Here is a 22224-nt window from a genome sequence, read left to right as displayed (position 1 = left end):
TCCAGCCATGTGTTGCTAGCTGCCAGATTCACGGAGCTTCGGCCCTCTTCTCTCTCTCCCCCTTTTCCCTGCTCCTCTCCAAAAACAGGCCAGTCTCTGGGCCATCATGCTTCTCACCCCTACCTTGCACACTCCCAGGAATGGCGATTTTGGGCTCTCAATCAACGCAACGGACAATTCAAGCCAAACGGCGTATTACCCCGCGTCTTCCCGTGCTGCTTGTGGCTCCTTGGCTCCTTGGCTTCTGACCGGGTTTGATTTGCTCATCTAGAAAGCTTCCATATCCATATCCATGCCTGGCCTGAGCATTGGCTGTTTCTCTCCAAGCAATCGCAGAGCCCCCGGTTACTCGAACTAGGGCCGATTTTCCTCAATTCACATCCCGGCAACGTTTCTTCTTTCTTCTTCTTTCGGATATCGCCGTGTTCATTTTCACGGCGTTTTCTCTTCTCTTTCTTTTTCTTGACATTTTTGCATTACGAGCGATACTGCCATTTATTTATTTTTATGAATTATTGTTTTTTATCGGCCATGTCTCTGTGATTTATTTTTTTAATTCACGACTTCGTTTTGTACCCTTTTTTTTGATACAGTTTTCTCGGCGGAACCGGCTTGCATGGAGAGTCGGTAAAAGAAAAGGGTGTTCTTTCGCAACCACTTTCCTGAATGGCGCGCCGGGTCCGAAAGACGCCGTGGAGCCGCACGGGATGCAGTACGTGCAAGCGGAGGAGAAAGAAGTGTGAGTCTCCTTCTGCCATTTCTATTTCGAGCGGGCGTCGCGGCATGTGTTTGGGGGCTGTATGGACTCGTGTGCGTGAGACACGGCAGAAGACAGAGACACCAGGCAGCGAGAGAGAAACAACAGAGACTATGGATTTGACTGACGCTGAGAACTGCAGGTGATGGCCAAAAGCCGAGGTAGGTTTTAAGCAGCTCTTTTTCTTTCTTTTGTTTCGATCTCTTTTTTTGCAAGCACTTTACGCGAAGATACTATCGACTAGCCGAAGCTCGACGAGCTTACCTCGGACCGAACTTGCTACCCTTTTGATTGATTCCCTTTGCTGGGGATTTTGTTCCAACTGACGTTTCTTGACAATGGCAGGTGTCAGACATGCCTGCGGCTGGGCCTCGAATGCGTACAGTTCGACATCTTCTGTCCCATCAACGTTGTTACACCGACACGCGAATCCCGGCCGTCTAGAGCGGTGACGGACGCCGACCCGGAGCCAGATCCGGAGGAATCGAATCACTCGAGCCCGGCATCGACATCATCGGGGTCTTCCGGCGGCACGGCAGACGACGCAGAGTCCAGCAGCGAGCCGGCGGAATGGCAGAGCGTCTCTTCTTCCTCTTCCGCGCTGGTGCCGTCGACGGCTCGACGGAGGCTCTCGCAGTCGTCGTCATCGTCGCGGTCGTCACAGTCGCAGTATGAGTCGCAGTTTCAGCTACAATCATCACCGCACCAACACCAACATCACCAACATCATCACCAGGTGGCCCTGCGGACTCGCGGCGGCTCGCGGGACGAGCGGCCGATGCCATCGCTTTCGGCCTTTTCATACCTGTCTACGAGCGAATACTTCTTTCTGCAATACTACCTGGAGCGGCTGAGCAACGTGCTGGTCAACGCAAACAGCTTCGTCAACCCGCTCAAGCAGCTCATCCTACCGCGGATCGCCTCGTCGAATCTGCTACTCGACGCAATCTGCGCCACCGCAGCTGTACATCGATCGAGTGCAAACGACGTCGACCGGTCAGAATACTCAACCATGGCGACGCGGTACTACGTCCGCGTGCTGTCGGCCGTGCGGGACTTGATTCCGAGAGTGACAAACAGTTCAAGCGGTGCCTCTGGCTCTGGTTCCAGCAGCAGGAGAAGAGAGCTGATAACTGATGGTAGAGAGTCAAGTCCCGTCGAGAGCGAAAGCAGCGGTGACTACGGTAACAGTAACAGCAATGGCAAGGGGAAAATAAAGAACAAGAACAAGAGGAAGGTCATCATCGAGGACAAGGACACGGCCGAGATGGCCATTCTGGCGTCCATCTTCCTGTGCAAATACGAAATCATCAAGGACGGCGTGGAGAACTGGCGCTTCCATCTGCGAGGCATCGAGTCGCTGTGCCAGTCGCTGGACGCGGAGCAGCAAGCTTCCATGTCGAATACGCTGGCCTACGTCCGTAGTTTGTGAGTGCAGAGAATGCACCCTTTTCTTTTCTTCTCCCTCTCCCTCTTCCTCTTCATCAGCGTCATCTTCTGATTCTTGTTTCCTTTTGATCTTGAGCTAATCGGTCCAAAATATAGCATGTCGTATCATAAGAATATTGCTCGCGTCACAGAATACGCGCCGCACTTCAGAGAAGAGGAATTTGAGCATGAGCCATTCGAGATTGGCACGCTGTTTCCAGTTGACCCGTACATGGGCTTCTCGCAGAGCCTCATTATTCTTCTCGGCCGCGTCAACGACCTCCTCGTGATAAACATACGAGATGAACCGTATAAAGTGAAGGCAGAAGTGGAGGAAATGTAAGTGAAGAAATCAATAACTGTCCCCGCACCGACTGGTCAATTGACTGACTGACTGACTGACTGTCTCGAATTAGATTAAGCCTGCTGGCCAGGAGAAGCTGGAGTGCGGATCGGTTTGCCATTCCTGAGGGCATGGGTCCCTCAACGATTGAAAACTCGTCACATATTGCTGAGGCGTATCGATGTGCCGTCATTGCGTGTATTCATGCCGCGCTCGAGATTCTGGCGGAGAGAGAAAGAGACGGCGCCATTTATTCCCCACTGGAGCCGATGGAGGAGCTCTCATTACAATCCCAATTGCAGTCAACAATCCCCATCCCAATCTCCATTCCCATCCCCATAGACTGGGCATCCCTGCATGCCCTTTTGCCCTTAGAAAAGGCCGAGGCCTTGACAGACTGTCTGGCGGCGGTGGCGCGGGTTCCGCTTGGATGTCCGGAAGAGGCCGGTCTGTTGCCGCTGCTGTTTATCGTCGCGTGCGAGACCAACCGACAGGACCAGGCAAAGGAGGCGCTGCTGCGGGTGGAAGCGCTGGGGAGCCACATTGGGCTTGGGAACGTGCGATGTGCGAGCCTGTTGCTGAAGGAGGTTTGGGTGAAGAAGTCGGTGCAGAAAGACTTTCACGACTGGCGGGGGTTGCTGGCCAAGGTGAAGTGGGATCTCATCATTACTTGATGAATGGGGAGACCGACGTCTTTGAGGGATGATGATCGTTCAGATGTCATGATAGAGCGATCATTATTGATGAGAGATGATGATCATTGAGAGTTGATGACCATTGACACATGTGAAGGTCCATCATCCATGAAGAGTTTCATGGTCAATTGAGAGGTCGTCAACTGAGAGGCCGTCAATTAGGAGATCATCGTCAATGATGAATGCATCATCGATGGAGAGGTCATCAACTGAGAGATGATTCCTTGTGAGACCATCAACTGAGACGCCATCAATTGAGAGACCATCGACTGAGAAGCCATCGTGGATTGAGAAGCTGTCGGCTGAGATCATCCTGCGTGAGGCCATCGATTGAGACTTCATCACCCGAGAAAGAGAGAGTGAGAGAAATGGCGTATTTGCGACCTAAAATGATGTGTTTCTCCTCTTTCTTGTTCCCTTTTTTCTTTGTCTTCTTTTTGATTCGCTTCTTTTCTTTTTTCATGTGTTGTTTAGCCCGTTTTTCGTTGTCGATTCGATATTCTCGCGCCCGTGGAATTGTGTCATTTTGACTTGGTATGGGAAACAAACACGACGGGAACAAATGGCGTCTTTAGCTATAGTATATAACCAAAACTAGTAATTTCGTGAGAAAAAACCCCCCCCATCACTCGGAGAAAACACGAAAGAAATGGGGAACGGACAGACCTTGGCCTTTATTTAAATGTGATCAACTCCCAAGTTTAGCAGCTGACTAGCAGCCACCAAAAGACTTGCTAGTCATGCAGTGACAAAATAAATGGCTTGATCCACGCGGTTGGTCCGGGGGTTTTCGCTGATGATTCTGCTTCCGAAGAAATAGAATAGGGTTGCCAGCTCAAAAAAGTCTCTTTGCTTTTCTGACAGGACAAGGAGGACGGACGGAGAGAATCTCCACAGCGGGTTGATTTTCCTTTTAGTGCGCGTATCTTTGGCCCAAAGAGGGATCGGGGAAGAGACGGCCGCCTCCGCATTTCATGGTGGTTGGCTCGATGGGAACAGATCGGATGTTGGTTCCCTTGTCAATAAGGCGTTTGGGTAAATTCAAACAAGGGAGGAGAGGAGGGGGGAGGGGGGACCCTAAACTGATAGTTCGATGAACGAGGATAGAGGGGAAAGCTCCGATTCGGAAGTTGAAGTGTAAGTTGTACGCTGGCGTGAGTTTCTAGTGGTGTTGGGGATGGGATCAACGAGAGGGCGTGATAAGGGGGACTGGACTAACTGGATTATATACCTGGAGGCGTGGGCGGTTGGGCACGTATGGATCATGTACTACTCGTATCGTAATCTGTGGGTATTGGAGTCTAATACAACAGTAACGGGAACGAATGGAGGCCGGAATGTGATGATGGGCATGGCTTAGTATAAGAGGGCTTGACGCCTCCCCCCCTGGAGCATCTGTCAACTTGTCGACTTGACTGGTCAGCTTTGGGATCTCGGCTGGAGAATTAAAGGCTGAAAGTAGCAGGCAAAGATCCTTACCTTACTTGCCGTCTTTGCTAACACCACTTGGGTACTGAATGCTACTGCTGGTGGTGGCACTGTACAACTATTCTGATACGGATCTGACTGTTCCGGATACTATTCTGGATACCGGCACTATTCCCGTGTGCAACGACAACACAACGGACCATAAGCACGGCTACGTCAACAGACGACTCGTTGATACCGGCAGCTCGGTGAACTCCCGTTTGTTATACTTCGGAGTATTATACCGAGTGCGGAGTGCATATGCTATTGCATACTATTCAATACTATACGGAGTACACTCGGCATTTGCATCTTGTTCACATCTAGAGGAGGTATCATTGCATACCACCTATTATACAGCCAGAAATGCATCCCTTTGATCCCATCCGCCCCGAGGAAATCACCCTCACCACATCCATCCTCAAGGCCGCCCTCCCCGGCGTCAACCTCCGCTTCAAAGTCATCGACGTCAAGGAGCCCATCAAGCAACATGTCATCCCCTACATCGAGGCCGAGCGGACAGGCCAGCCTCTCCCAAAGCCGCCGCCTCGCCTCGTCTACAGCTACTTGCACCGCCTGGACTCTTATGCCTTCCTCAAGGCCGTCGTTAACCTCGACACAAAGGCCGTCGTCGATCTCAAGGAGCTGCCCAAACACATCCAGGGCCCCGTCGACGTGGACGAGATGATTGGGCTCGAGACGGTGATTCTGAAGCACCCGCGGGTGATTGCCGAGATTGAGAAGCTCAAGCTGCCCGAGGGCGTCACGGTCTGCACCGATCCGTGGATCTACGGCACGGACGACGAGGCCGAGACGCGGAGGCTGGTGCAGTTTTACATGTTTATCGTGCCTGTGGCGCATCCGCAGTCGAACCACTACTCGCTGCCGTGTGCGTTTTCGCCGGTGATTGATGCCAATACCATGGAACTTGTTCGCATCGACTATCTTCCCACAGGAGGCGATCACTCATTCGTCGAGACGCAGCCGTGGAAGCCCGTCAAGGCTGTTGAATACGCCCATGAACTACTAGAAACGCCCCAGCGGACGGACTTGAAGCCGTTGATTGTGCAGCAGCCCGAAGGTCCATCATTTTCGCTCGACGGCCACCTGGTCAACTGGCAGAAATGGCGGTTCCGCGTGGGATTCAACTACCGCGAGGGCCTCGTGCTGTACAACCTCACCTACGACGGCCGCAACGTCTTTTACCGTCTTGCCCTGTCCGAAATGACGGTCCCTTACGGAGACCCTCGAAAGCCGTTCCATCGAAAGCAGGCGTTTGATGTGGGTGACGTTGGATTGGGCATCACCTGCAACCAGCTCAGCCTCGGATGCGACTGTCTGGGCCACATCAAGTACTTTGACGGCTTCAGGATCGATTCGCAGGGACGACCGGTGCATCTGCAGAATGTCATTTGTCTGCACGAGCAAGATGCTGGAATCCTGCACAAGCACACAAACTACCGCAACGGCCAGGCGACGGTGGTGCGCAACCGGCAGCTGGTGGTGCAGATGATTTGCACCGTCTCCAACTACGAGTACATCTTCGCCTGGATTCTAGACCAGGCTGGTGGTGTCGAGTTCGAAGTTCGTGCCACGGGCATCCTGTCGACGATCCCGATTGACGATGCCGAGGGCCTCAAGCTGCCCTTCTCAACCCCCGTTGGGCCCGGAGTATCGGCGCCGTATCACCAGCACATCTTCAACCTGCGCGTCGACCCGGCGATTGACGGCTTCAACAACACCGTCATCTACGAGGACAGCGTGCCGCTCGACCCGCAGGAGCACGGCATCGACGACCCTTACGGCGTGGGCTACGTGGCTCGCACGACGGTGCTGGACAAGGCGGGCTTCGCCGACACAAACGTCGAGCTGGGCCGCGTCTTCAAGATCCGCAACGACAGCATCATCAACGCCATCAGCCGCAAGCCCGTAGCCTACAAGGTCCAGACCGTCGCCAGCCAGCGAATGCTCATGTCCGCCCGCTCCTTCAACGCCCGCCGCGCGCGCTTCCACGAGCACGCCGTCTGGGTGACGCGCCACCGCGACGACGAGCTCTTTGCCGCGGGCGAGTTTACCAACCAGAGCCGCCTGAGTACAGGTGTTGATGCCTACGCGGCCCGAGGCGACGATATTTTGAATCAGGATGTGGTGTTTTGGCACACTTTTGCGCTGACGCACAACCCGCGGCCCGAGGACTTTCCCGTGATGCCCGTGGAGAGGCTGAGTGTTCATTTCAAGCCTGTGGGGTTCCATGAGAAGAACCCGGCGTTGGATGTGCCGAGCTCGCAGCAGGCGGAGAACAAGTCGACGCTGGTAGAGGCGACGGGAGAGGCGGCGGCGTGTTGCGAGACGACGACGGCGAGCAAATTGTGAAGAAGTTGATATTACAGTAGGGATAGAAGCAGGGAAGATAGGGATATGTAGAGTATGTTGGACATGGTACGGAGATGTGGCTATTGTTGTGATGTTTAAAGAGCTGTTGATATGATGATATTACGATCGATACATGGTTGTGTATGTACACTTGGATGGAAGAGATGGATTACGTTGACGACGACGATGATTATGAGTAAACTGGGAGGTACATTGTGCGGATTTGTATTGTTTTACATCTCGTTACTAGCTTTGATATAAAGCCTTCTTTGGTGATGTTCTTTCAGGAGTCATCTATTGTAACATAGGTATCTATAGCATCTTTTCTGCTCAAGCAAATAAAGCAACATTCCTTTGGATTCCATTCCATATTCGTTTCAAGCATCAACATTCACCATCTTTCTCTCCTTCTTTACTTGCTAAGCAGCGCCTTTTCAATCACCCGCGCCGCCTGCAGCACCATCCGCTCGTGATACCGCTTGCCCACAACCTGAATACCAATCGGCAGGCCCTCGGCGTCGTCGGCAGAGTAAATCTCCCAGTAGTGCTTCTCCAGGTCATTCTTGGGCTTGTACTCCTCTCTGAGCTCTGCGGGAGTCGCATCGCCCACCAGCTTGCCCGCCGGCATCGCCACAGCCGGATACTGCAGCAGGTTCCAGATGGATGTGTAGCCCCAGTATCTCGTCGCTCCGTGGGGGCCGGCCACACTTGGGTAGATGGGAGCGAGCACCACATCGACGTCGAACTGGTTCCAGTGATCGCTGTACTCTTGGCGGAACCCATCACGAGCTTCCTTGAGGCCCTCGGGAGACGAAGCCACGGAAGCGCGGCCCTTTTGGCACTCGTTGATGATCCACTCCGTCAGGGGCAAGACGGCCTCGCCACCCTTTGCGCAGAGCGCGCGGATGTTTGCGCCGCCATCCTCAAAGTAATTTGCGGCAATGATGCTCCAGCCCCTGGCGTGGTCCATGGGCGAAAAGGACACAGTCTGGACGTCGATGGCACGGCCCAACTTCTCGGCAATCTTGCGCATGGCAGCCTTGACCGGCGGAAGCGGCGACACCACGCCGTCATCTGACAGAATGCCGACCTTGAGTGGGCGAGTCTCATCTAGCTGGCGACCCATAGCGGACGACAGGATGCTGCCGGGGATGAGCGAGACGTCGTCGATCCAGGGGAGGGTCGAGGAGTAGGCCTTGCAGAAGAGCTCGAGGTCGCGGAGGGAGCGCGCAAAGGGGCCCAGAGTGCCGACAATGGAGTCGTGGCCGGGGGTTGGGACGACGACGCCCTTGCCGCTAAACCGACTAGGCGAGGGCTTGAAGCCGTAGAGCTTTAGAATGATTCATGTCAGCATCACTGAGGGCAGGGTAACAATCATGGTACACAATGGGCCTTCTTCTTACCCCGTTGAACGCTGCTGGAACTCTGATGGAACCTCCAATGTCACCTCCAATGCCTAGTACCGACGCATGCATGCCCATCAGCGCCGCCTCACCACCCGTGCTACCTCCCGCCGTCAGCTGGCGGTTCCGCGGGTTCACCGTGGTGCCGTAGATGTTGTTGGAGGTCTCGAGGTGCATGCCGGCCTGAGGCTGGTTGGTGCGGGCAAAGACGACAGCGCCCAGCTTGCGGAACGTCTTGACAATGGCGGCGTCATCGTGGCTGGTGCTGTTGATCCAGGTGACGAAGCCGGCGTTTGTGAGGTGGGATGCGACGCCGATCTGGTTCTTGAGGGAGAGGGGGATGCCGTGGAGGGGGCCGATGAGGCGGCCAGTGAGGGCGAGATGCTGGTCGCAGGCCTCGGCGTCGTAGATGGCTTCAGCGAGGAGCTCGGTGAGGCAGTTTGTCTGTGAGGATGATTTAGCATGAAATACTGGATGTGGACGGAGAGAGACTGTATAATGTTGATAGAGAGAGAGTATTGAAGCGATGGGTAGAGCGGTAGCTGAAGATGAGGAGATAGAGAGAGGGGTTGGAGGGGTAAAGGGGGTTGATTGATGGAGGGGAAAAGCGTCGACACAGACAACAGAGTCGAACAGAGGTGATGATAATGAAGAAGTAGAGATGGATAGAAAACAAGAGACGATATTGGATCCAACACCATCACCCAAAACTCACACATTGCTGGGCAATCGTCGCCCTCTTGCGAAACGCCGAGAGCAGCTCCACGGCCGTCACCTTCTTGGCTGCCAGCATCTCCAGCAGCGCCGTGGCATCGTAATCTTCGGTGAGCTGCAGCTCGGCGTCGGACAGCAGGCCGCTGGACCGGGGCACCGAGGTGACGTCCTGAGGCAAGGCAGTGATTTGCGAGAGGGAGAAGAGCACGCTCTTGTCGAGGGAGGCATCGCGCAGGGAGATTGCCGTGCGGATGTGGTCCTGCTGTTCAGTCATGTTTGCTTTGCTTTGTTTGTTTGTGGTGATGTCGGTTGTCTGAATGTGGTGTTGTTATGAGGGAAGCATTTGGTGGGCAGAGGCAGAGGCACCGAGAAATCAAAAGGTGAGTGAATTGATTGATTGATGCAAGGCTGTCAAATCTTCAATTTAGATATGATACAGAGATAGATAGATAGAGAGCTTTAACCATGATCCAACTTTTTGGTCGGAACCCCCTCAGTTATGTTTTCTTTCCCTCCCAAAACGGCATCTAGCTACCCCATGGCTGCCCAACATGCATCTACAGGAAAATCATCCAACTGTTAAAGAATCAAGAATAAAAAAGAAGAATTAAAAAAGAATTAAACAGCTCAATACCACCATCCTCAATGCCCACAAAAAACCCTCAACCCCTCTTAGCGTATATATTGCCCCCTTTGGCATAGCACTCGATGCCGGCACGCAAAGCCGGAAGGAACGAGCAACAAGCTTAGCAGAAAAGAAACGAACGGACTTTTCTTTGTCAAGAAGCTGCAACTCTACGGAGTAGTCTATCACCAAAGTGAACAGACGGGAACTTGTTTGGACGGGACTGATTCCCGCGCGGGGTTTCCCGGCGGAAAATGGAGTCTAGCCCCGGGGGTCCCTTTTTTAAAATCGTACGTCAATGCCTTTATTTTAGTTCATACATGTTCTTTATTTTAGTTTTAAAAACCCCTGTGGTGCTGATTGTATTGTTCCTAGGTTCCGCGACTAGCAACGGGTCGTTGATGAAATGGGGCCCGGGATTTGTTGCTTGGATCAAGGGTTGGTTGGTGGGCTTGTGGGTTGCATTGCGACGCTGTGTTGGTTATGATGAAGATTGCAAAACGGCTTGGCGTCGATGTGATTGAACTGAGTGGGTGTCGAGGGTATCCGTCCGCTAGTCCGGGTGCGACGGCTGCGAGTATTGATTGATTGTGCTGATGCTGTGAATAACAATATTGGTGTTCTTGGTAATGATTTGCGACGAGAAATGTCAGCCATAGAATGAGCGGTGTTGGAACCAACAGTACCAAATAGCAGTAGTCAATATGTGATGGAACCAACAGTAGCAAGTAGTCAGAATGTGTTAATGTCATCTTATGATTCATATTCAAAAGCTTTGCAATTTATATGCTATTGGCATCGAGCTCATACCCATGAGCATGCCCCAGGTATCCCAATATTTCCCATTTCCATGATATGCCGTGACAGACATGCAACCATTAGTATGTATATATGTGTAATCGTTAAAACAAATCCCTGAAAAAAGTAAAAAGGTAGCTCCAGACCCCAGGCTTCATTGTACGTTCGTTAAAAAAACAGTAGCAGAGAAGAATAAATCGCTCTACTCCTTCTGTGAGCCTGCCGACTCGCTCTGGTCAACAGCCTTCTCGTGAGCTTGCTCGTGCTCGTGTTCGTGCTCGTGGTCCTCTACGACCTCTTCAAACGCCTCAGGAATCACCACGCCCTCCTCTTGTCCATACTTCGTATCAGTCGTGTAAAGGTAAATGGCAACCATGGTGAGGCACAGTCCCACAATCATCATGCCAAAGTAAGATCCGGCCTCCCTGATAAACTGCACGCCGTGAGAGTCGATTCCGAAGGCCGTGGCCGTGCCAAATGCCTGGAAGCCCTTGAAGTAACCGCTGTAGCGTCCCAGAACATGTGGCTCGTTGGAAAAGGTGCTGTAGGTCCAGTGGTGGAAGTTTTGGAAGATGGGGTAGCAAGCTCCAAACAGAATGTAGATGACAAAGGGACCGGCAAACTTGCTCGTCTCGGTCCAGTCAATGGCACGCGGCGTCTCTGATCGGTCAATGTGGTTGACGGACAGGAACGAGACCATGGCGATCCAGGTTCCTCCAATGACAAAGGCCACGAATCCTCCAGCAACGAAAGCTCGGCGTCGACGAGATCCAAAGATTTTGGCGTCGCAGATCCAGGCAATGGCGAGGGCTCCCAGGACTTGGAAAATCCAGTAGCAGAACTAGAAATCACCCTTTGTTAGGACTTTAAACTAGATGGTTGCATAATTAAGTGTACTAGTACTCACGTTGGCAAGAGATCGTGTTCTGGCGTTGAAGTACCAGGCGTTAAAGGCTCCGGTCAAGGACAGGTACATCTCGCTGCTGTAGATGGAGAGGGTGATGAGCGCCATCTTGGGCTCCAGCATGGTCAGGCCGAGAGCCTTGAGCTCCTGGTACCACGGAAGAGGGGTGAAGGAGGCAATTGGGCGGCCATCATTGCGTCGAAGCTTGGAGGGATCCAGCAGCAGGCCGGCGATAAGCAGACCAGCGCACTCGAGGCAGATGAAGATGATGTAGACGGATGAAGGCACTCCGGAGACGGAAGTGTTGTTGATGGTGACACCCAGGACGATGGCTGTGATTTTCGCGTCTTGTTAGTTACAGATGGTTATGAAGGGCTGGAGGTTTGATTAAACGGACCTGCTCCGACAACGGAACCCATGGCATTGAGAACCCATGATGTGGCAATGTATTTTCCCTTTTCCGCCTCGGTTGGGTAGCAAGTGGTGATGTAGCCTAGAAGATTCAATTCATGTAAGTACGGCCTCTTTTCTTCAACGTTTATGATGGGCGCAAGACATACCTTGAGTCGACCAGAGAAGACCCGCGGAGAGACCCAGCCAAGCACCGCCAAAGATGACGAACCAGCTTCCTTCGCCCTTGTCAATCCACCTATTGAGCGTGCAATGATTAGCCTCTGTTTTCCACCTTGTTCAGTGGGAAATGGGGAATTGTTTGCAAACGTACCATAGAGATCCGGCATACATCGGGTAGCCCGTGGCACCAATCATCAGCGCCCATCGTGGTCCAATCTTGTTGATGATACTGCCGCCCAGAATACCAGATGCTCCAAATAGACAGTAGAGAACGACGTTTGCCTTGTTGACGATTCCAATCAGCTGCGGCTGCTTGCCTCCAGCACCCAGGCCGGTGATGGCGAGGTACGTGCCCGGGTTACAGAACAGCACGAAGCCGACAATGATGGTTTGAACGAATGGCCTACGAGGGTTGGCACGAGTCAGTCAGCAATTCGCGATACGCGTAAACCAAGTGTGAAACGTACGAGTTGTATCGCCATGTCGACAGGCGCTGGTGTTGCGGTTGCGCCTCTACGACGGCAACCTCGTCCTTGTCGGCGGCGGCCATGATGAAAGGACGAAATGGGAGGAGAGTAATCCTTTCCTGCTTCTTCAAGCAATTGATGAAGCGATGGAGAGGAGGAGAGAAGACGATGATGAGAGGGGACACTAGCAGCTTAGATGGAGCGGGCCGCCTTTGTTATAAATGCCTGCTCTAGTAGTGTCTGTAGCATTGTATCGCATCAGTTCAGAGCCTCCCCACGACGCGACATTGAGGGCAGACAGACCGTCACAAACGTTGAAAGATTAGAAAATCGATAAAAGAAATAGACCGCTTTGGACTAGCTCTCGCCAATCGACCCTGGCAAAAGAAGCCTGGAGAGGAAAAAAAAATAATAAACCACGACCCCGGTCCCAGGTTTAACTCTTCTTGGGGGCCAAGCGTATCTTTATCCCTGAAAGGGGTCGAAGACGAAAGAGAGCGAAGAGGCGTTTGTGACTGCCGACTTGCGACAGGATGGAAAAAATGACCAGAGGGGGCGGGGAAGTGCCGATTCGCTTGAGCCAGACATGGATGGGAGGGAACTAGGATCGTGTCACTGCAGATGTTTAGTTTGTTAGTAGTTAGTTAGCTGGGAAGAGAGGAGAAGAGAGAGAAGAGGATGAAAGAGTGTGGTGGATTCACCTTCGCCAAACTTCAAAAAAGTGACCTGTATCTTATCTAGAGAGGTACTGAGTACAGCGAGAGATGGCCGCTGAGGTGGTACTGGTACCTGCGCTGCAACAGCCGAACAATAGCGGCCAGGTCAGGGTTACCGACGCCACCGAGTGGTGCTGCCGACCGCTGCATGTACCGGTGACGGGACGGGCGGACGGGGATGCTTGCTTCATGCATGTTGGTTGTCGATTCAGTCAAGACGAGATGGGGTGGATGCTTCAACTTTTGCGTTAAAATATTACAGACCAGACTAGGCAAACTAGAAGGACTAGAACTAGGACTTCTTCAAGCCATGCCGCCGCCTTGCCACGATTGCATGTGGCCGCCCCAAACGGGAAGACAAGCGAAGCAAGCCTCAAGCCATGTATGTGGAATAGCCTCAACTCTGTGGCCGTAGTGCTGGGAACGAAACAAACGTGGAACTCGTACACCGGTTGCTACTGTACAGCTAATCAAGCTACTGTCGCATCATGGATCACTCCCGTATACCTGCATTGCATTGAACCTGGAACGTCTCCATTGGAAGTCTCCATTACGACCTGCTGTCTGGGATGTTAGCAACTAAACCCTTGCAGTTTGCAGAACTTACAGTACAACGCAGAACGCTTCTCGAGCCCGCCCTTGCAGAGACATGGCAAGCCCTGCAGAAAAGCAGCATTCATCATCTTGATCCATGACCATTTCTTCTTCAGCCCGCCCAGCCAGTGAGTCAGGCGAGCAGCTGAGCCGAGCTGAGCTGAGAGTTGAAGGTTGAAGCGAGCTCGCTGTCATTTGTCACATTTCTTTCCCGCAACCACATCCCGTCGAATCAATGCCTTTGTCCTCGACTGTCCTTCATGCCATAAACCATCCAGGCCCGTTATTACTGGACATACCGCCACATCCTTTTCGCTAACCCTCATGCAGTATCGTATGTACGATTCCCCTTCCCCGGTATCCAATAATTTCTCACGATTCAGCCCGCTGAAAACCGCTCCCATGACCGTCCTGATATGATATCACATCTAACACAAGAAAAGAAAAAAAGAAAAAAAAAAAATAATCCCAGACGCCTCGCTAATCTCAAACCGTCAATCAAACATCAGAAAATCGGTTGCAAACATTACTCGTATTCATTCTCCTCGTCCCGCATAATGTCTCTCATAGCGGAATAGAGCCCTTCGTCAACTTGCTTCCACCTCAACCCCTGGAGATACCACTTCCGCAGTCTAATTATCATTGGAATCAGCGGCTCGTGAAACGCTGTGAAGCATTCCCCAGCACGCTTGCGAAATATAAACGAGTCAGTGATGACACCGATCTTCGACCCTGCCAGCTCGTAGTCTTTTGCGTAGTTCCAGGGTCAAATGGGTTATTCTTGATACTCCTGCCTGGGCCGTCGTGATTAACGCAAATCCAAAAGAGGACCCAGAAGAAGGACTCGAGGTCATGCATAAAACAGTGTGGTTCGCCAAACAGTAATCCAATCGCCATCAAGGGCCTTGTTCCCGTCCTCCCCTTTGCCCCTGGCGCCTTCTTCCTTGACTCTCTTATGGCAAAGTCGAGATCTATCAGGAATCCCTTCTGGGCACCTTCTCTTTCTTCCATTAGAACGTTGTTAATGGATGTTAACTGATATGTCTCGATGGATGAACCCCGCCTTTCCCAGACTCGTGGCCCTGGATGCAGCTCTCCACAGCGGCCACAAGGGCTGCTGGCGAGCTAGCCTTGTAGATTGGCCGTCCGTAGCCTTGAACAATGATCCTTCGATTTATCCGGTTTCGGTGGTGTCTTATCGACGCTGCCGGCTTATGGCTCTGACCGCGATCTCTTAGCGGGACGTTCTTCTGCCTCGTTGACTTAGCTGGATCGTCTTTTTGTGCCAGCACCGCCGGTACTATCGGTATTAGCACTACCATGGCTCTTTTTGCTACTTCTGCTCTCGCTTTGGCGGAGCTGCTGCACTCTCGGTGTCTTTTTTCCCTGTTGAGCGGTGGAGCGTCTTCGTCGAGGAGCAGCCACAGCTATCGTGGAAGCCGTAGAGATGGCTGACGCAGATGCCCTTCGGGCTACAGCTGTCGTCGCAGTAACAGGGGCTACTTTATCATCTGCAAAAGCCTTTCCCACCACGGCCGTTATAGCTGTTGAATCAGCTGTGGCTGTAACTACGGCATTGGCCATCACTGTCGCAGCCGTCGAGTTGGGAGTAGTCACCGCATCAGCAGTCACTGTAGGAGCAACTGCAGTGGTAATATCCAGTCCCGTGCGAATACCTTTCCGAATACTATCGTCGACATGGCGAATACGAACCGTCTCGTGATGATAATACCGAGCGACGGTCATCACGCCTTGCTGGGTAACCTTTCGAAGAATCTCGCCCTCGTCGTCCCGCTCCGGGTATTGCCATGAATCTTTGATGACAAAGGCGCTCTGCGAGTCGTCCTGGAGATGTGCCTTCCAGCAACACATCGAGATCGTACAATGGCCCCGTCGATGATGAGGCGCTCTGGCCGGCCGTCTCGTCTGATCTCGATCAGACCCTTGCCGTCAGACGTCCTGGTGGTAGGGTTAAACTCAAGCCTTTCTTCGTCCATTCCGAGGAAGCCAAGCATGATAACCACAAACTCCAGCGCGCCTTTAGAATCGCTAATGTCGAATTGTTCAGACGCGATCCCTCCTACTGAATCACCCACAACCGCATCATGGGCCCGCACAGCGAAAAGCCCAAGACGAAGCGTCGAGCGTCTTGGGCCGACAGCACTTCTCCCACATACGTTGCAAGGTCGGTCCTCGCCACTGAGGTTACGTGTGCCTATGGATTGTTATTCAACTTGCTCGGCACCAAGACGTGACATCAGCGGTATCTGTCTAACTTTCCCGCTTACGGCCGATAGACGACATCGTCGTTGACGAAGCTGACATCCATGCTGCGTCTTCCTGTATATCCGAGCAAAGGTGTTTTCGGTTGTGCCAGCAATGTCCGTCTTTGTGTCACGGAGGTAGGGGTGAAATCGACCGCAAGACTCTGCAACTTGGGCACGACCAGCTTGATCAAGAGACTCTTCAGAAACCCCCACGAAAGCTTTTCGGGACATTCGTGTCACTCGATTCAGCCCTGTTTCTTTGCTCTGCTGGCAGAGGCCACAATCTTTTCAGTTTGCCTCCACCATCTACTCGGACGACTTCGACTCTGATCGTGTTAAGCCCCTCCTTCTAGAAGCCCTTGATGATAATCTCAACGATTTCTTCATCTGGGGTCAAGTCTGCAATGCCGTCACCGAGGCAAAGCCCCCTCATCGTTCTCCGCAGATAAGATAGTCATCTATGACAAACATCTGATACACGAGCAGCATCCTTAACTTGGCGGAATTGCTTTGCGAGGTGAACCAGATCCTTAAGGAGGAATCTAATCTTAGCGTCGACATTCGCAAGTTTGAACAATCTTTCTTCGCATCCGTCCCGCGCCTCGAAGAAGCCGCCGATGCCGTCTGTCATTCTTTGAGCATTATTTGGATCTGCTCAGTCCCAGCCATACGTGCGGCTTCTTCCGATTCCTCTTCTTCTATGGCGTTGATCTCGGAGATGTCGGCCTCTTCCAGGTCCTCCTCTCCTTCCACCTCCCTATCCTGTTCCCATTCGTCATCAGGACCACTGCAATCTTTCTCACAAATCGTCACTTGGCTATCCGGCGTCTCAGTTGTAGAGGAGGAGTCACTGGCCTCTCTACCATAGGTTTAGGTAGGAGAAAAGTCTCACTTAGCTCGTCCGTTGGGTCGTAGGCGACTTGGAAAAGTAATTGAGAATGTAATTGGAGGTACCTGGCCCTTGTTTAGGCTCCTTGGCTTGTCTCCTACTTGGAGTAAGGCGAAGAGCCGCTCTTTGGTCAAGACGGATGGACTGGACTGTCAGCCGCTGCAGGAGAAGGAGAGCAAGAAGTCCTGGCTTGGCTCTGCAGTGTCGATTGCGTTGGGCGAAGAACTGGCGAGGTTCAGAGGTTCGCACGTCGATGTGAAAAGGGCGCGAAAAGGATCGAGGCTCTTCTTCGATGATCTTCAGCCTTGTATCTTCCATGGCAAGCCCCGTCTGACCGTGGTTTGCGCGGGGAAGGGAAGAGAAGAGAAGTGAAGATGTGTTTACAGGGTTGAAAAACGCCAGCCTATATATCAACTTAGGAGCGTTCAAACATTCCACATGGCGGCGGCTACCCTAGACTCGTGGCATCCCATCACAAAATTCTTACCGTGAAAAGGATTTGATCTTCTATTATCGCTATATTTCTTATTGTCGCTAGTTTCTCTTACTATTGCCATTTGGTTCTACTATCGGCTACTTGCCTCAACTGTCTCCTAATCCCTTCTATTATTGCTGCTCTCTTCTACTATCCGCTATCATTATTATAAATCAATGAATTGAGAGTTAGGACCCGGGATAGCGATGGCTACTCACCCAAATTATAGATACAAGTTTGGAGTGATAATAGCTTGAATATGGTAACGTCATAGAATGCGCTACAAGTACACCATGCATGTGCTGCATGCATGTATCAACCGCTCTGGAAATACCATGGCCTTCACCCTACTCTCGATTTCATAACATTCACTCTTTCTGTAGTAGAATATATGTTGCTCGGATGATATGATGGAAGAATCCGTTCCGATAATGCACTATAAAAAGAGCTGTGTGTGGCGATGGTATATGGGCCTAACTTCCATGTCTCCCTCGTTCACCAAACACGCCAAAGGAACCCTCAATATACTTCCTTTGTCAGAACATTACTTCGGCCAATATATTTATTCATTCACACCTTTCCCATGCTTATCTTGAATTAAATCTGCTTCCCCTGGTTGATAGAGAACCCCCTGTTGTGCTTGGTATAGCAAGAGGTTACGTGGATCGGAATAGCCTCTCCTTACACATTGGACTCTTGCTTACAAACATCATTTTATCCTCTCAGTAAAGTCAGTGAACAAGTATATTGATCAACAGTGAAGAAGCAGAATAATTTCTGTTTTGTCATCACGACGCTCCCCAAGCCAGTTGTGGGCTGCCGAAGTCCCGTGTTGAGTAATTCAGCTGCTTAACAATGCGAACCGTGGGGAATCTTGATCACAAACACGTCGAGATCGGCGGCCCTCGGCTGCGTGAGAACTCTAAGTGTAAATTACGGGTACCTTATTATCTAGATTTTGTGGGTGGAAATAACGTCACGCTGGCGAGCCATTGCCTCGGTCAAAGTCTTTGATCATGAAATTACCTATCGTCCTGCGTTGATATGATGAACTGTCCGACAACAAAAACAACTCTCTGATTCTGCGAATTCTCGATTGCAAAACAAAAAGCTACCGCTTATCGACTCAGACGTGATTAACCTCAATCTTGATTCCCCTCAAAGTAAACGGAGAAAAGAAAGTCATACCCGGAACAGACGAGCTCACAACCCGCAGCGTCGGATAAAGGTACTTTCCAGCAACCGTGTGGTTGTAACAGTTGTGCCACGACGGAACATTTCGCTTCATGACGTCCACAGAATAGTGCATGCGCATCAGCCGATATCCAGCATCAAAGTCGTACTTCTGGACCTTTGTATGTGTGGGATATCCGTCGGGGAAAACAACCTCCAACGAAGTCCACTTCTCCCCATTCTCGCGCGTCGGGCCATCTACCTCACGAGTCTGAATCTCTGGAGTCTCGAGGTAAAAGGGAAAGTTGAAGTAGTTCCAGTATGCGTAGCCCACGAACCAGAAGAGGTTGTGCACGTCCCACTTCGTTTCCGCGGTGTAGTCGTCAAAGACGTCTTTAGGAGTCTTTCGGACGTCGACTGGGTCTTTGGAGCCAATCTTGCCAACCTCTGTCTGCGTAGGAGTCCATGACCCGTAATAGTCGCCGAATTGCAGGATTGTAACTTTTTGGACTTTTGTGTCGACAATTAGTTTGACGTCGTGAGGACCAGGTTGTCCCTTCATCTCCAACGCCAATCCGGAGAACTCAAACTCTACTTTGAGAGACTGGATTGTCTCCCAGTACTCTCGACCACCATGAGCGTCGATGACGCTTTGTAAAAGGCTGGAGCTAGATATTAATTAGTAGCGTGATCAAATACATGGAGAAACTTATTTACATACCTAGTAGCAGACATAATGAGCAATGATTAGGGGAAACAGACATCCGAGTCCTGCACGAAAAGTTTTGTGCGGGACTTATATATTCGCCTTCAGCTCCAACGAAACTCCTCCAAGCGGGACACTATTGAAGTTTGCAAAGAGAGAGATGATTACTCATATATTGGAGCAAATAGTCGCTTGATATGAAACACATGGGTGTAAAGATGCTATAGCAATTGGTAGAATTACTAAACTCAGTAGCACAATACCCCTGGCAGGAGCAGAGATCAGTAAACACCAATCATTTATGGGCCTCGACAAGATTTAATTCCGACGTGACGAGTTGAACACCAGGATCTGGGTTGATTACTGACTCAAATAAACGCTTGTATAGGTATATAAAGCTGATTGTTGGGACGCCATTATTCAGTACGAGTTGTGTTGACCAAAGCCTTGATATAGCCGCTCAACATTTCTACAACCTCAACGTTCCACTGCATAGCGCCAGTCTTTTTTCATTCCAGACATTTTCTAGCTGTATTATCATTAGTCCTTCATCATGGCGACTGATAGAGGCCTCGAAATCTCCTCGGCCTTCCCATTCGAGAAGAAAAAGGTTGAAGTCTTTGGCAGTCACATGGCCTATGTCGACGTTGGGACCCCTTCTTCCTCCGGACCCGTCGCAGTCTTCCTGCACGGCAACCCAACATCGTCATATCTCTGGCGAAACATCTTCCCACATGTAGCAAAGAACACCCGCTGCATTGTGCCCGACCTCATCGGCTTCGGCGATTCAGACAAGGTCGCTGGCCTGGAGTATAGAGTCCGCGACCACCAGCGCTATATCGATGCTTTTCTAGATGCTGTCCTTCCATCAGAGCGTGTCATTCTTGTCATTCATGACTGGGGATCAGCTCTCGGTCTGGACTGGGCCAGTCGTCATGAAGACCGCGTCGCAGGTCTTGTGTTGATGGAGTGGATTGCGGCCTTGAACAACTGGAACACTCGAGATCAAATGTTCAGAGACCTTTTCCAGAAATTTCGTACTCCAGAACTTGGTCGCACCATGATCATTGAGCAAAACTTCTTCGTGGAGAAGCTTCTTCCCACGGGTGTCATTCGAGGGCTGACTGACGAAGAGATGGTTCACTACTGCCGCCCATTCCTTGACCCTGTGGACCGTGAACCGGTCTGGAGATTCCCCAACGAGATACCTATTGAAGGTCATCCGAAGGAAGTGGTGGAAAAGGCGCAAAGGTACACGGCTTGGCTTCTTGCTTCGGAGCTACCGAAGCTGTTCTTTTGGGTGAAGCCCGGAACTTTCGTTAGGGAGCAAGACTTTGAGAGGCTGAGCTCACAGATGAAGAATGTCAAGACCATGTATCTTGGGGCAGGAAGTCATTTCGTGCAGGAAGATCACCCCCATAGCATTGGACAAGAAATCGTGGCATGGATGGCAGAATTGGGCCTCTCCTCCGATGTCAGCGCAAGTCTATAGATGATGTCTTTGTGCTCCATAGTTATCAATACAACAAACAATCCTGTCAAGATTAGTCACCTTTGCTTAATTGTCAAGAGTCTCATCTCTTAGTTTCTCTCAGGGACCGTGTAATACGGCAATGCGGTATAACTCGCCGTTCCGTAGAGAAGTTCGTGCCTCCCGGGGTTCGGGTTTCGGACTTGGATGACGCACATGTCATTCGGGAGTCGCTATTATGTCACAGGTCATACTCGTATATATGCAGCTCCCCTTACCTCTGCTGTATTGTTCTTTGGCATCTTTCATCAATATCAATTGCGCTTTCATTAATCAAGCTCTGTCGCTGCTCATGTAAATGTTGTGAGCAGCTTCGTACAATCATCACCAACAGTGACAGATCTTGGATTGAGACAACCATCGACATGCCAGCCTGGAACCCTTCAAAACTCTCCTCATCCCTACTCTTGAATATCCGCAATCACCCTATACTCTTCACCTCAGCAATAGCCATCATCCCCTTGGCAGCTCTCGCCATGCCCTCATACCGCGGCTACATCGATCTTGGCCCCGGTGGCCTCCCGCACAACGTCTTCGGCTGGCTTCTCCAAGGCGCTCTACGCCCACTTACCCTGAAAAGCACCGTTGACCACAGCGTCTTCAAAAAGCCCGGCGTTTCTGAGTCATACGAACCTCATGGCACCACCCGATTCCTCCAGGAGCCGCTTGCACAGCGTCGAGGCGACAGACCAGTTATCCCAAACTACGTCGCCCCTCAGAGACAAGCCACAGAAAAGGGCGACAAAGCTCTCATGGACCGTATGAACAACCATCTACAAGACTTGGCAAGTCGTCACCCAGAGACGTTATCTGTGAAACCATCCGGCCTAGAAGCCAGAGACAATCCCGCACTTTGGTTCGTTGGCACCCCATTGCCCAAGTACCTGACGAAAAGCACAAAGGGCGAAATCGTCCACGTACACTCAGAGGCCAGCTCGCACATGGTCCTCAGCCTGACTGACGCGGAGGAAGCCATGGCGAAGGGGTGGGCTGAGCTGCACCCGCTAAGTGGCGTGATGGGACGGATTCCGCTGCCGTATGTCATGATCTACGCGCCAAGGGATGAGGAGGAGTTTGGGGTATGGACGAAGTTTGTGGATGCAGCTGTTGCGTTTACTACTGCGGGACAGCATTAGCATCATGACGGCAATTAAGAACGGTTGCATTCTGCATGCTAGAGGCGGGGATGGCGGATGCGATGTGTCATTTTTCTTTTTTAATACCCACGGTCACTCAACTCTTTTATATAAGCCATGGATCTGAGATAGTTTTTTATGTGATTTCTTCCATCTCATATGAATTGGAGTAACCTTGTGCTCGTGATGG

The 22224-nt window shown here is 51.5% G+C and overlaps 9 protein-coding genes across 9 annotated transcripts; 4 read left to right on the top strand and 5 right to left on the bottom strand.

The window, feature by feature from the left end:
• Positions 1-666: 666 nt before the first annotated feature.
• M431DRAFT_537005 (hypothetical protein) lies at positions 667-3264 on the top strand (the record flags this gene model as incomplete). The annotated part of the gene is made up of 4 exons (XM_024921009.1): positions 667-899; positions 1103-2185; positions 2303-2524; positions 2602-3264. The coding sequence occupies 4 exons, from the start codon at positions 667-669 to the stop codon at positions 3200-3202; spliced, it is 2139 nt and encodes a 712-aa protein (XP_024779916.1). The 3' UTR covers positions 3203-3264.
• A 1792-nt stretch (positions 3265-5056) lies between these two features.
• M431DRAFT_331 (hypothetical protein) lies at positions 5057-7063 on the top strand (the record flags this gene model as incomplete). The annotated part of the gene is made up of 1 exon (XM_024914360.1): positions 5057-7063. One exon carries the CDS (start codon positions 5057-5059, stop codon positions 7061-7063), a length of 2007 nt encoding a protein of 668 aa, XP_024779915.1.
• Positions 7064-7475: 412 nt separating this feature from the next.
• M431DRAFT_71561 (hypothetical protein) lies at positions 7476-9454 on the bottom strand (the record flags this gene model as incomplete). The annotated part of the gene is made up of 3 exons (XM_024921917.1): positions 7476-8393; positions 8467-8910; positions 9182-9454. The coding sequence occupies 3 exons, from the start codon at positions 9452-9454 to the stop codon at positions 7476-7478; spliced, it is 1635 nt and encodes a 544-aa protein (XP_024779914.1).
• Positions 9455-10153: 699 nt separating this feature from the next.
• M431DRAFT_175075 (hypothetical protein) lies at positions 10154-10687 on the bottom strand. The gene has a single exon (XM_024913066.1). The coding sequence runs from the start codon at positions 10567-10569 to the stop codon at positions 10177-10179; it is 393 nt and encodes a 130-aa protein (XP_024779913.1). The 5' UTR covers positions 10570-10687; the 3' UTR covers positions 10154-10176.
• A 118-nt stretch (positions 10688-10805) lies between these two features.
• On the bottom strand, positions 10806-12630 carry M431DRAFT_329 (hypothetical protein; the record flags this gene model as incomplete). The annotated part of the gene is made up of 6 exons (XM_024914350.1): positions 10806-11444; positions 11511-11839; positions 11905-12000; positions 12068-12156; positions 12232-12483; positions 12548-12630. 6 exons carry the CDS (start codon positions 12628-12630, stop codon positions 10806-10808), a joined length of 1488 nt encoding a protein of 495 aa, XP_024779912.1.
• Positions 12631-15120: 2490 nt separating this feature from the next.
• M431DRAFT_476752 (hypothetical protein) lies at positions 15121-17331 on the bottom strand (the record flags this gene model as incomplete). Its single annotated transcript, XM_024915499.1, has 6 exons — positions 15121-15702; positions 15741-16056; positions 16146-16342; positions 16594-16748; positions 16796-16981; positions 17079-17331. 6 exons carry the CDS (start codon positions 17329-17331, stop codon positions 15121-15123), a joined length of 1689 nt encoding a protein of 562 aa, XP_024779911.1.
• A 1185-nt stretch (positions 17332-18516) lies between these two features.
• Positions 18517-19396, bottom strand: M431DRAFT_526422 (hypothetical protein; the record flags this gene model as incomplete). The annotated part of the gene is made up of 2 exons (XM_024920683.1): positions 18517-19329; positions 19383-19396. The coding sequence occupies 2 exons, from the start codon at positions 19394-19396 to the stop codon at positions 18615-18617; spliced, it is 729 nt and encodes a 242-aa protein (XP_024779910.1). The 3' UTR covers positions 18517-18614.
• A 524-nt stretch (positions 19397-19920) lies between these two features.
• Positions 19921-20859, top strand: M431DRAFT_103497 (hypothetical protein; the record flags this gene model as incomplete). Its single annotated transcript, XM_024911522.1, has 1 exon — positions 19921-20859. The coding sequence occupies one exon, from the start codon at positions 19921-19923 to the stop codon at positions 20857-20859; it is 939 nt and encodes a 312-aa protein (XP_024779909.1).
• A 273-nt stretch (positions 20860-21132) lies between these two features.
• Positions 21133-22191, top strand: M431DRAFT_502335 (hypothetical protein). Its single transcript, XM_024918144.1, has one exon. The coding sequence runs from the start codon at positions 21264-21266 to the stop codon at positions 22032-22034; it is 771 nt and encodes a 256-aa protein (XP_024779908.1). The 5' UTR covers positions 21133-21263; the 3' UTR covers positions 22035-22191.
• The last annotated feature ends 33 nt before the right edge of the window (positions 22192-22224 follow it).

This window comes from Trichoderma harzianum, assembly GCF_003025095.1.
Source record: "Trichoderma harzianum CBS 226.95 unplaced genomic scaffold M431scaffold_1, whole genome shotgun sequence".
Taxonomy (NCBI): domain Eukaryota; kingdom Fungi; phylum Ascomycota; class Sordariomycetes; order Hypocreales; family Hypocreaceae; genus Trichoderma; species Trichoderma harzianum.
This window is presented reverse-complemented; position numbering and strand designations above follow the sequence as displayed.